Source organism: Pelophylax lessonae (assembly GCF_965119305.1).
Source record: "Pelophylax lessonae genome assembly, chromosome: 9".
Taxonomy (NCBI): Eukaryota; Metazoa; Chordata; class Amphibia; order Anura; family Ranidae; genus Pelophylax; species Pelophylax lessonae.
The window spans coordinates 55,055,893-55,069,480 of record NC_138776.1 but is presented as its reverse complement, the minus strand read 5'-3'; the positions used below and the strand labels follow the sequence as shown (position 1 = coordinate 55,069,480).

General features: G+C 43.8%; 1 protein-coding gene across 2 annotated transcripts in view; it reads left to right on the top strand.

The window, feature by feature from the left end:
• GFRA1 (GDNF family receptor alpha 1) overlaps window positions 1-13,588 on the top strand; it is a 285,945-nt gene that overhangs the window by 189,395 nt on the left and 82,962 nt on the right. For both annotated transcript variants that reach the window (XM_082267955.1, XM_082267954.1), the window contains exon 4: window positions 6,665-7,001. In XM_082267955.1, the coding sequence (XP_082124081.1) occupies window positions 6,665-7,001 (337 nt within the window). The remainder of the gene's footprint in view (window positions 1-6,664; window positions 7,002-13,588) is intronic.

The following is a 13,588-nucleotide window of genomic DNA, read 5'->3' as shown; positions in this document are numbered from 1 at the left end:
TCCGAAGAGAATAAAATCGAATAGAAAATAAATGAATAGAATAGGAAATAATAGAATAGAATGTAATAGCAAGTAAAATAATAAAATATAATAGAGTAAAACAGAACAGAATAAAAAATATAGGAAAAGGAAAAAAAAAAGAGATAGATGTATCCGAATTTCCGAATTAGAATAGGACAAATTTAAACAAATCTGAAATAACTAATCAAAATTTTGGATGGAATTTGAATTCGAATAAATTTTCAAATCAAATTTGAATAGTTTTCGAGTCAAATTCAAATTTCTGAAGAGAATAAAATAGAATAGAAAATAATATAAGAGAATATAAAAGCAAATAAAATATAATAGAGTAAAACAGAACAGAATAAAACATAAAAGAATAGAAAAAAGAGTTAGATGTATCTGAATTTCTGAAATACAATAGTAACGAATTTAAACGGATCTGAAATAATGAATCTTGGATTAAATTCGAATTTGAATAGTTTTCAAATCAAATTTGAATAGTTTTCGAGTCGAATTCCAATTTCTGAAGAGAATAAAATAGAATAGAAAATAATATAAGAGAATATAATAACAAATAAAATAATAAAATATAATAGAGTAAAACAGAACAGAATAAAACCTAAAATAATAAAAAAAAGAGTTATATGTATCTGAATTTCTGAATTACAATAGTAACAAATTTAAACGGATCTGAAATAATGAATCTTGGATGACATTCGAATTCGAATAGTTTTTGAATCGAATTTGAATACTTTTCAAATCAAATTTGAATAGTTTTCAAATTGAATTTGAATATCCGAAGAGTATGAAATAGAAAATAAAATAAAGGAATAGAATAGAAAAGAATATAATAGAATGTGATAGAAAATAAAAAAATAAAATACAATAGAGTAAAACAGAACAGAATACAAAATAAAAAATAGAAAAAAGAGAATAGAAAACAAAAGAATAGAGTAAAACAGAACAAAATAGAATAGAAAATAAAAGAACAGAATAAAATAAAACAGAATAGAAAATAAAGGAATAGAATAGAATAAAAAAAACTAAAATAAATTAAAATAGCATAAAATAGAAAATAACCATCTTCTTAAATTCAAATTTCGAATACAATAAATTTGAAATAAAATAGAACAGAAAATTCGGACCCCCCTAACTGACATTTTTGACACTTTTGGGGGTACCAGTGATATTACTACAGTAATCAGTGCTAACAATATGCACTTTTACTGTAATAATGACACTGGCAGGGAAGGGGTTAACACCAGGGGCAATCAAAGGGTTGAATGTTTCCCTAGGGGAGTGTTTTCTAACTGTGTGGGGGATGGGCTTGCTGCATGAACACAGAGACCTGTGTTCCTAAATAAGAGGAGTGTTCATTAGTGACAGAACAGTGGTCTGCTGGGTTTACATCGGCAGACCACCGTTCTGTCTCCATAGAGAGCGATCGTTGGTGCCTGGTGGCAATTGAGGCCGACTGGGCCAGCTGATTGGCTCCCCCTGTGGCCAATGGGTGCGTGCGTGCCTCTGCTAGCGGTTCTGTGAAGTGACATACAGGTATGTCGTTTCATGGGACAGAGCTGACCTGCCGCAGTAAAACTATGGCAGCTGGTTGGCAAGCTGTTAAGCTGTTTGAGGGTCCAGTCATGTCTTTGCAGTGCATTATTGCGCATTATTATGCATGTATTGTTCTAGAGAAGCCCATTGATATAAATGGACTTCCTCAGCACCCTAACACTCAGAAAAATGGTATGTAAATTATTTTTTCCAACACAAGACGTCGCAACTATTGCACATCATTGTGCGCGGTGAAGAGCTGCAACTCAGGTGTGTTGTCTTAGTGCAGAGGTCTTCAAACTTTCCAAACAAGGGGCCAGTTTACTGTCCTTCAGACTTTAGGGGGGCCGGACTGTGCCATTGGGAGTGGAAAAGGTCCCAATGTCAGCTGGAAAAAACAGTGGCCCACATGTGGGGTCAGTGGGAGGAATTGTCCCCCATTGTTGGTGTCACTGGGAGGATTCATGCCTCAGGAAGTGAAAATTGAACTTTTTGGCCTAAAAGCAAAACTCTGTGTGGCAGAAAACTAACACTGCACATCACCCTGAACACACCATCCCCACTGTGAAACATGGTGGTGGCAGCATCATGTTGTGGGGATGCTTTTCTTCAGCAGGGACAGGGAAGCTGGTCAGAGTTGACTGGAAGATGGATGGAGCCAAATACAGGGCAAACTTAGAAGAAAACCTGTTAGAGTCTGCAAAAGACTTGAGACTGGGGCAGAGGCTCACCTTCCAGCAGGAAAACAACCCTAAACATACAGCCAGAGCTACAATGGAATGGTTTAGACCAGGGATCCTCATACTACGGCTCTGCAGCTGTTGCAGAACTACGCATCCCATGAGGCATTGTAAAACTCTGATATTCACAGACATGACTAGGCATGATGGAAATTGTAGTTCCTGAACAACTGGAGGGCCGTAGTTTGGTAATTCCTGGTTTAGATCAAAGCATATTCATGTGTTAGAATGGCCCAGTCATAGTGCAGACCTAAATCCAATTGAAAATCTGTAGCAAGACTTGCTGGTCACAGATGCTCTCCATCCAATCCGACAGAGCTTGAGCTATTTTGCAAAGAATGGGCAAAAATGTCACTCTCTAGATGTGTAAAGCTGGTAGAGACATCCCCAAAAAGACTTGCAGCTGTAATTGCAAGGAAAGGTGGTTCTACAAAGTATTGACTCAGGGGGGTGAATACAAATGCACACCAGACTTTTCACATATTTATTTCTAAAAAATATTGAAAACCATTTATCATTTTCCTTCCACTTCACAATTATGTGCCACTTTGTGTTGCTCTAACACATAAAATCCCAATAAAATATATTTACATTTTTGGTTCTAACATGACAAAATGTGGAAAATTTGAAGGGGTATGAATACTTTTTTAAGGCACTGCATGTGCAATGGCCGTTCACTTAAAGATTTAATATAACGCTTTAGTTGAATCGCAGATCTCCATGGAGTGCATATTGCTCAGTGGTTGATGGTGTTCAAACAGCCAGCACATGAAATATGGATGAGAATCCTCCCAGTGTAGTAATAGTGGCAAGTTTATTAAAAAATGGAGAGACTGAGTGCCGGTTCACACATATGCGATGTCAGATCGCATATGATTCGCATCACACTGCTGTGCAAATCACATGCAATGTCTGTGCAATGCAAATTCAGCCATGCAGATTGTATGGTTGAATTTGCATCGCATTCGGACCAAAGTCGCACAGGACCCTTTTTTTGGTCCGCACCAGAAACGGATCGCATGGGTTCACACCTATGCGATCCGATTCCTGTCCGAATTGACAGTTCATCACTGCGATATGCAAACTGATCTGGGGGTGTTGTTAGCTTTGTATTGACACCCCCACCAGTTCGCATATGGCGGTGTGAACTGCCTGCGAGTCGGGTGCAATGCGGGAACCCGCAATGGGTTTGCAGGGTTCCCACATTGCACCAATGTGAACCGGCACTAAGGCCTCTTTCACACTTATGTGACCTAAAAGTCACACGTTTTCACAGCGATTTTTTAACTGCGATTTTGACACAATTTTGACACAAATTTTATACGATTTTGACTGGACTTATGTGTCGGTTCACACTAGGGCGACACGACTTCGGGCGAGTTATGCCGTCGCCTGTTCACCGCAACTTCGGCGCGGCTTGCAACGACTTCACATAATGGAAGTCAATGCAAGTCGCTCCGATGTCGCCCTGAAGTAGTGCAGGAACCTTTTTCTAAGTCAGAGCAACTTGAGTCGCTCCTATTAGAACGGTTCCAATTGCACAGCACGGTCCGCTACTTGTCAGGCGACCAAGTCGCCTGACAAGTCGGAACAGTGTGAACCGGCACTTAAAGCAATGCCTATGTCTATGGACTTCAAAACACATTAAAATGAGCCCAAAGTAGTGCAGGGACTACTTTGAAGTTATTGCGACTTGATGTTGCATAGATATGAACGGCACTCATTGGAAATCATAAAGTACAACATGTCCTGCAACTTTGCAGCCCTAAATCGCAGGATAAGTCACACAAGTGTGAAAGTGGCCTAAGGCTCCTTTCACACTTGTATGACCTGAAAGTTGCACGTTTTTTTTTTTTAAAGAGAGGGGATTGTATATATTACTAAAAAGTTGTGCGACTTTGACGAGACTTTGGCACAACTTGAAGCAATGCCTGTGTAATCTTGAGGTCTATGGACCTCAAGTCGCATCAAAGTCTGGACCAAATTAGTGCAGGAAATACTTTGAAGTCGCTGCCACTTGAAGTCGCACAGGTATAAATGGTACTCATTGGAAAGGGGCCTTACAGTTAAAATTAATACTGTGACCACAGTCAATTTTATAACATCATGTCACAACTTCTCACTTCACCATGTAATAGATGTGTAATGACTATGAAGTAATTCTTCCACTACGGTGTCACCTCAGTGCTCACAGGCCGCTCACCTTACTGCTGTAAGGTAACAGCATAAAAATGTTTCACTCTCAGCAAATCTCTAGGGTATGTGTCACTTCCGTGGTCCTCCTCCTTTATTCTTTAGTGTACTCTACACTCTACAGCATATGTGAATAAAAATTGGAACTCCATAGCGCATTACCGTTTAAAAAATGTATTAATGAAGTCACGTGTCGGTGACGTAACGCGTAGGGCAGAGGCATACCGGAAGTGACGTCTAGACGAACCCAGCCCTTGCTGATTCTTGGATGGCACATTGTTTTTTTATATGTGAGTACTCAGTTGCTATTGATACATTTTTTAAATGGTAATGCGCTACATTTATCACACATCTATCACATGGTGAATGGAAAATGATATGATGATATATAATTGACTCCCTTTTCGGCATGTTTATTTATTTACTCACCATTCTTATTATGTGTATGACTGTGTTTGCACATTATTGCACTTATTGTCACTTATTCATGCTAATTCAACGTCAAAAAACCCTAAACGCGCAAAAATGCTGAAAAACGCTAATGCAAAAAAGCTAAAAAACGCTGAAAAACTCACTACAAACCTACTGGCGCTTTTATAATGTTCTGTGTGCATGAGGACTTATAGACACACTTTGTATATTGCACTTACTGGCACCTTCACATTAAGAGCCCATTCACACTAGCACGACTTGTGAGGCGACTTGTGCTGCCCCAGGTCGCCCCAGGTCGCTTGACATAACAAAAGCAATGTTAATCAATCAGTGCTGTCTTAATTGGCACTACTGAAGTCGCTCAACTTCAGAAAAGGGTCCTGTACTACTTTGAGGCGACCTGTGATCCGACTTGTCCCATATACTTCAATGGGAGTCGCCTCCTTATCTTAATTGACACGACTTGTTATCAGACTTTCCAGGAAGAAGAAAGAGATTAGCCAGGCATTCCCCACATTGCAGCCATGCCTATTTGGTATAAACATATATATATATATATAATGGTATATATATTCCATTATCCCATTATCTCTGCTTGGTCTGTGTGAGTGGCACTGGTGGACACTGATTCATGGCACTGATACGTGGCACTGATATGTGGCACTGGTGGACACTGATTCGTGGCACTGATACATGGCACTGATGGACACTGATACGTGGCACTGATAGACACTGATACGTGGCACTGATACGTGGCACTGATACGTGGCACTGATACGTGGCACTGGTGGACACTGATTCGTGGCACTGATATGTGGCACTGGTGGACACTGATTCGTGGCACTGATACATGGCACTGTTACGTGGCACTGGTGGACACTGATTCGTGGCACTGATATGTGGCACTGGTGGACACTGATACGTGGCACTGATACGTGGCACTGTTGGACACTGATACGTGGCACTGATGGACACTGATACGTGGCACTGATACGTGGCACTGGTGGACACTGATTCGTGGCACTGATACGTGGCACTGATACGTGGCACTGGTGGACACTGATATGTGGCACTGGTGGACACTGATTTGTGGCACTGATACGTGGCACTGGTGGACACTGATTCGTGGCACTGATATGTGGCACTGGTGGACACTGATTCGTGGCACTGGTGGGCAGTGGCACTGGTGGACACATACATGGCACTGGTGGGCAGTGGCACTGGTGGACACTTATATGTGGCACTGGTGGGCAGTGGCACTGGTGGACACATACGTGGCACTGGTGGGCAATGAGGAAATGAGTAAAAAAAAACAGAAAAGGGGAATTAGGTCACAACACATCATATTCTGATCGGCCAAACACAAAGTCATCTGTCATATAAGCCGCAAGTTGCGCTGAAGTCGCGGTAAAAAGCCGCTCCGACATGGGGCGACTTATGGTCGCAGCAGTGTGAACCGGCTCTTATACACCGGTAGTATGTTATGTGTTTGAGATTTGCACAGTTCTAACCAGCGCAGCACCCTTTTCTCATTGGATTTTTCCGCTATAGCCCAGGGTTTAGCTATATTGGTGTTAGACGCTTGTTAGCCCCTTTTATATATTTTTACATTTGTTGACACAGTGATAGGGTGAGAGTCTTCCCCCCTTTTCCCATCTCCAGTCATTGCTTCCTCATACAGGTTCTCTTTGGCCACGCTTTCAGGATCTCCATTGAATAATTCTCTCCTTCTCTTTTCGCAGATCCGTACATCTCCAAAGGAAACGACTGCCTGGACGCGGCGAAGGCCTGCAACCTGGACGACACCTGTAAAAAGTACCGCTCGGCTTATATAACGCCCTGCACCAACAGCATATCCAACGAGGTCTGCAACCGCAGGAAGTGCCACAAGGCCCTGCGACAGTTCTTCGATAAGGTGCCGGCCAAACACAGCTATGGCATGCTGTTCTGTTCCTGCAAGGACACGGCCTGCTCAGAGCGGAGGAGACAGACCATCGTCCCGGCCTGCTCCTACGAGGAGAGGGAGAAGCAGAACTGCCTGAACCTGCAAGAGTCCTGCAAGACCAACTACATCTGCAGGTACCTCCCCACTTCCTCTGCTCCTCTATAGGGGGGGTCAGGTGGACGGCTCTTTTTTGTTTCTTCCTACGGCTACACGATTGTATAGGAGTTTCCAAAAAGTTTCCAGTTCTGTTCAGCTAGTCATGTGATCCATAAAAGTTATTTATATTAAAGGGACTGTAAAGGCAGAAGGTTTTTTTTTATCTTAATGCATTCATGGGGGGCGTGGGGTTTAAGTTGCATCAGTGAGGAGAGCTCTGAGAGCTGATTGCAGGAAAGGGACACACCTCCCTTCACACAGCACAGAGGGACAGAGCTGAGGCTGTCAATCAGCTGAAGGTCTCCCTTGTCACCATGTTTCTCTTGGTGTCAGGAAATTATGTCAGAAGTGATATATGCTGATAGCAGAGGAAGGAAGCAGCAGACAGAAATGACACTTAATGCTCTGGATTGGGACAAGCACACACTATAGAGGGATATGCTTTGTTCACATATAATGCCTGAGGTTTACAACCACTTTAGGGCGCTAATGGTTAGTCTTGGCAAACCATTTTCAGGGCCAAATCTCAGATGTTATATCAAGTGTTACAGACCCTCTCACAATGAAGAGGCCATTAATCTGGATTAGGGATGTGCAGAGTGATTTTAATTGATTCAGTATTTTGCTCATTGAGCTTCCAAGGTGAAATCTGCTTTAAAGTGTTCCTAAACCCACCACAGTAAAATCAGTCTGAATATGCAGTAAACAGTAAAGCATGCTTGTTATACTCACTGTGGGTGAATGAGGGGGTTAATCCTCCGCATTGTGTAAAAAGGCTGTTTGATCCTGTCTTCTCTGATACTCCACTTCCTCCACTGTCCCCAATCATTCTCCTGATAGAACAGAGTCTTGGGGGCACTCTGCACATGCTCAGTTTGGTGTGTATTTCTAGAGAGTTTTCTTTTTTCTGGGAGAGTGCATGTGATCAGCACAGGGCCAATCAGAACTGTCCAGACAGAGGGTCAGAGGTCCTGCAGCCTCATAGGACAGTCAGAGGAGAATGAAAACTCCTCCTACAAGCTTGGCTGTGCTCGGCCGGACATTGATAGAAGTCACAAGACTGCTATATACTGCTGATGAGAAAAGGTATTTAGCAGTTTATATTTACTAAAACAATTGCATTTCCATGTTCTGTGTACTGTGGGAGACCCGATATAGGTAATGCAGGCTCCCGGGGAGACCAGATATAGTGAATGCAGGATCCTGGGGAGACCAGATATAGTGAATGCAGGATCCTGGGGAGACCAGATATAGTGAATGCAGGCTCCTGGGGAGACCAGATATAGTGAATGCAGGCTCCTGGGGAGATCAGATATAGTGAATGCAGGATCCTGGGGAGAGCAGATATAGTGAATGCAGGCTCCTGGGGAGACCAGATATAGTGAATTCGGGATCCTGGGGAGACCAGATATAGTGAATACAGGATCCTGGGGAGACCAGATATAGTGAATGCAGGATCCTGGGGAGACCAGATATAGTGAATGCAGGCTCCTGGGGAGATCAGATATAGTGAATGCAGGATCCTGGGGAGAGCAGATATAGTGAATGCAGGCTCCTGGGGAGACCAGATATAGTGAATTCGGGATCCTGGGGAGACCAGATATAGTGAATGCAGGGTCCTGGGGAGACCAGATATAGTGAATGCAGGCTCCTGGGGAGACCAGATAAAGTGAATGCAGGATCCTGGGGAGACCAGATATAGTGAATGCAGGATCCTGGGTTCAGTACAACTTTACATTGTTTTTCTTTTTTTGTTTTTTATGTATAGGATGTGTATTTTGGTGCAGTTAGTAATGTTTAATTTCCTTAACAATCTTGCAATTTTGGCCAAAACACATGAAAATTCTAACTATCCCCCATTCCCACCCTGTCTCTGGAGTAGTCAGCAGTAGCTGAGATTGCTGGGCATTCTTTCCATTAATTTGACTCATTGTCAGTGTCCCCATGTCACCATATGATTAGCAGATGACGGTAATGGGATCCATATTGTTGGTCCCGCCACGTGAATAGAAAACAATCGTCACATATGGCTGACAGATCGCCCCTTGCAGGAGCCAGGCGAGGCACACCTTCATCAGCAGTGGGGATCAGTGACACCCGCCGGCTGATCGCTGCCATACATTCTCTGCAGATTAGGGTAATTGAAATGTCATGTTTTGCGTCTCTCGTCGCCTGTCCCCTCTGCTTCTCCAGCAGAAATCACTCAAAAAAAAAAAAGCTTGGCGGCATTTCCTAGGGAAGCAGCAGAAAGGAGAACAGATTGCAGACTGCAGCGTCTGCGGATTTTAGAGATGGAACATATTCATATGGAGAGTAATAGAGGAGATCTGAACTCTGTGAGCTGGAAGAGCCTCAAAATCGAATGTTTGACCCAAAATCCATACATGAAAGTATTTACCACCTTCAGCTGATGTGAATGTGAAGAGGAAAAGGAAACAATGTAAAACAATGGGGGAGATTTACTAAAATTGGTGCACACAGAATCTGGTGCAGCTGGGCATAGTAACCAATCAGATTATAGCTTCAGCTTGTACAATTAGGCTTTGACAATAAAACCTGGAAGCTGATTGGCTACCATGCCCAGCTGCACCAGATTCTGAGTGCGCCAGTTTTAGTAAATTTCTCATACTCTGCAAATGCTTTACATCACACAATTGACTCGCAGTTGTAGTGCAGTCCTATTTGCTTACATGAGAGAGTTTGATAGATGATGTCACCTGTCAAACTCATGATGTCACAATAAAATTGCCAGACTATTATGCAAAGCATCCTGGCTATGGGAATGTGCACCCACAAAAGAAGCACCACGTGTGCTTGTAGGTGAGTGGTCGGGGTAGTGCGGGTGGTAAAAACGCAGTCCATATGAAAGGAGGCTGTCTCTGTGACAACATCTCAACCCTTTTGGTGAAGAGCCATTTTTTTTTTTTTTTTTTTATGCGTGTACATAACCTGAACCTGAAAACAGAGACCTGAAAGCAGAGACCTTGTAGAATAAAATGGCAGCAGATGCCATTTTATTGTCATGTGATACTACTACTACTACTACTACTACTACTACTACTGCTTTTCAAATCTATATTTTAGTAAAAAAATACACTAAAATGAATGTTGTGCACACAAGCACAATATAATATTCTATATTTAGGTTAAATATAGAAGTAGAGGTTGTGCTTAGTAAGTAGATACCAAACATGGCAAGCCTCCAAATTGTGTGGGCCAATGAAACGGCGAAAAACAACAATACATAAAGACAAAGCTTTCATACCCTATTTACAACTAGTGATTTGGAATCGCGGACAGAATCAGCTTGAGACTGCCCGCAATTCCAAACTGCACTGAGGTCACGGCCAAATGAGCAACGCCCTGGCTAAACCCTTCTTACTGGGGAGGCTTACTTACATTTCCCATGATAGGCTCCAGGGCTGTAGCAGTCTTCCTTCTTTTACTGCTTAGTGCAGCCTTTCTAAAAAAAAATTAGCTGAGAGGAACCCTTGAAGGTCCATGGGAACCATCCCAAAAATGACTATATTTACAGCTGACAGTGCATTAGCCTGGAAAGAATGCCCCTTACATGATTGGTCTGATGGTCAGTGGAAAAAATACTACCTCAATTGGTGGCCAGTGGGAAGAATGCTCCTTACAATGGTGGTCAGTGGGAAGAATGCTCCTTACATTGGTGGTCAGTGGGAAGAATGTCCCTTACATTGGTGGTCAATGGGAAGAATGCTTCTTACATTGGTGATCAGTGGGAAAAATGCCCCTCACATTCGTGGTTAATGGAAGAATGCTCCTTATATTGGTGGTCAGTGGGAAGAATGCTTTTTCTATTGGTGGTCAGTGAGAAAAATGTTTCTTCTACTGGTGGTCAGTAGGAAGAATGATTGGTATTCAGTGGGGTGAATGCCCCTTAGATTGGTAGTCTGTGGGAAGAATGCCCTTTACATTGGTGGTCAGTGAGAAGAATGCCCTTTACATTGGTGGTCAGTGAGAAGAATGCCCTTTACATTGGTGGTCAGTGGGAAGAAGGAGGAGGACACACCCAAAGAGCTCTCTGTGAGAACCAGCCCTTTTCAAGCCTGGGCCTTGCTTGCTAGCTTGGCCCAGGAACAATGCCTGATCCTGGGGGAGGCCCTGGGAGGGATCCCCCTGATGACACGGGGCCTAGTGAGGAGGAGGTGGAGGACCTGTCTGTGGGTCCAGGCCCTGGTGAGAATGCGGATGTCTTCAGCCAGAAGATTATCAATCGTTTTAGGGCGATTGGGAGAGCGGAAGAAAAACTTAAAGTTTTGAAGGCTGAACACAAATCCTTCAAAACCAAGTATTTCCAGGCCTGGAGTAAAAATCGCACAGCCATGAAGCCTGAGTTACAGGAATTGGAAGAAAGGGTAAAGGAACAATCTTTATTATTGGAAAGGCTGAAAGACAGAAGTGGAGCATTTAAAGAAAAATTTGACAATGAGAGGCGATTTACCAGCCAAGCATCAGCAAGTTCTGTGGATCAGCAGCCTCAGTTAATGGATGACCCGGCTCCATCTGCCTCTGCACCTCTCCCCCCATGCCAGAACTGGGAATCACCAGCGGCAACCAGCCAGGGGGTTGAGAGTGGACATGGATCCCTGACATTCATCCAGCAGATGGAATCACCCCTGAAAGCAGACAGGTTTGTATTTTCTGATGATCCATCAGAAATCCCTGAGGATGGGCAGAGGAGATACAGGCCAGCAAAGCCAGTAATGGTGGAGAAATCCCAGTACACCATGCTGCCATCCAACATGTCTGCCCCATCTGCTGTAGTGGATGGTGTCCCAGGTGAGAAAGAGCTCTGCATACAGCTACCTATTGGAGTTACCGCTGTGGAGAAACCGAGTGCAGACATGCAAGCCCCGGACCATCAGACGAATGTGGATGGACCTGCATTAAACACCCCAGGCATGGATTTTGCTGGTCTGGCTGAGACCAGTAGTCCCACGGCAAGCAAAATGGCTGCCAGCTCCAAAGAGCCTGCTTCATGTTCACCTGAGCCTCCCAGTCTTCCAGTGCTGATTGCTGATGGGGGAGGGGATCAACATAGTTCTGGAAGTGGAATGGAAGTAGCAATGGAAATATCCTGCAATGCTTTACCTGCTGCTGTGTTAAAACAGAATGCTATTTCCACAGCTGAAAACCCTGTCCTAGTGGAAGAGGAGATGACAGCTGGAGTTTTTACCAGTGCAGCAGCTATGGATTCTGCTGTGAAGACAACAGCAATAATAAATATCCCAGCAAGTATAAAAAATGACATTAATGTTAAAGCAATGAATGTGGTGGGTGGTGGTGAAGGGGTTAGTAATGCTGGGAAAAATAAAAATGACATTTCTCCTCCTGCTCAGCAGAGGAAAGATTCGATTGCACAGATCAATCCCGAATCTGTGCAATCGTTATCTGCTAAGTGTGTGTCAGATAATTTAAAAAAAACTGATGGATTTTCTGCTGGGAGGAATGTTGGAAGCTATGCTTCAGCTTTGGGGAGTCACACCAGGGTGGGTGGTGGGAATTCTGTTATTAGTCAAAATTCAGGGAGGTTTGGTGGGTATAGGAGGAGGAATGTGGTACAGTTGAGATGGGTGGGGGATGGAACTCCGCCAGTAAGGGGGAGGGTGGCTGAGTTGATTTTGGAAATGGGGTTTAAAGCTTGTGATATTTTTGCTTTAATTTGCCCGGTGGGGAGTTATGAATTTGATTTGTCGTTTGTAAAACCTGAAAGTTTGGATCTCTTCTGGGAGAGATTTAGGAGGTGCAAGGGCCTTCAGCAGTGGAGTGGTTTGGTGCCAAAAGTGATTTCAAGGCAGCCTCTGATAAAATCAGTGACCATTTTGGTGCGTAACGAATCCATACCAGAGGCTGATTTATTAGTATGGCTACGCCGATATGGCGAGGTCCTCACTCCACTGCGGAAGGTCCTTGATGAGCATGGGATATGGACAGGGGCCTGGACAGTGTCACTAAAATTGGGGGTGCTGGGCGATGTAGTTCAGCACCTTCCCTGCTCAGCCTTTCTGGGTAGGGATAGGCTGACCATTTTCTACCAAGGTCAGCCTAAGGTGTGCAATAAATGTGGTGATAAAGGCCACTTTGCATCGTCCTGCACCCACAAGAAGTGCTCACTGTGCCAGGATTTAGGCCATTTGGCCAGAGAATGCACCCAGATTCGGTGCAATTTGTGCCAGCAGCTGGGTCATCCATATAGCCAGTGCCCAGAGGCACTGCATAACTTGCCAGGATTGGAGACTGAGCTGCAGAGGCTTGATAAAGAAGATGAAGCAGCTGAAGTTAGAGAGGAAATTGTTGTTGCCCCTCCTGTGTCTGTTGTGTCAGATTCTGTTTCCCCTAGTGATGTGGTCCCTGAGTCTGTGTCTGTTGTGTCAGATTCTGTTTCCCCTAGTGATGTGGTCCCTGAGTCTGTCCCTCCTGTTGTTCCTACATCTACTGTGCGTAGATCCTCCAGACTAGCGGAAGCTGCTGGGGGGGCGGGTATAGTGGATCTTCCCCCTCGGCCTACTCCACCTCCAGTCCCTGTCTCTCGACA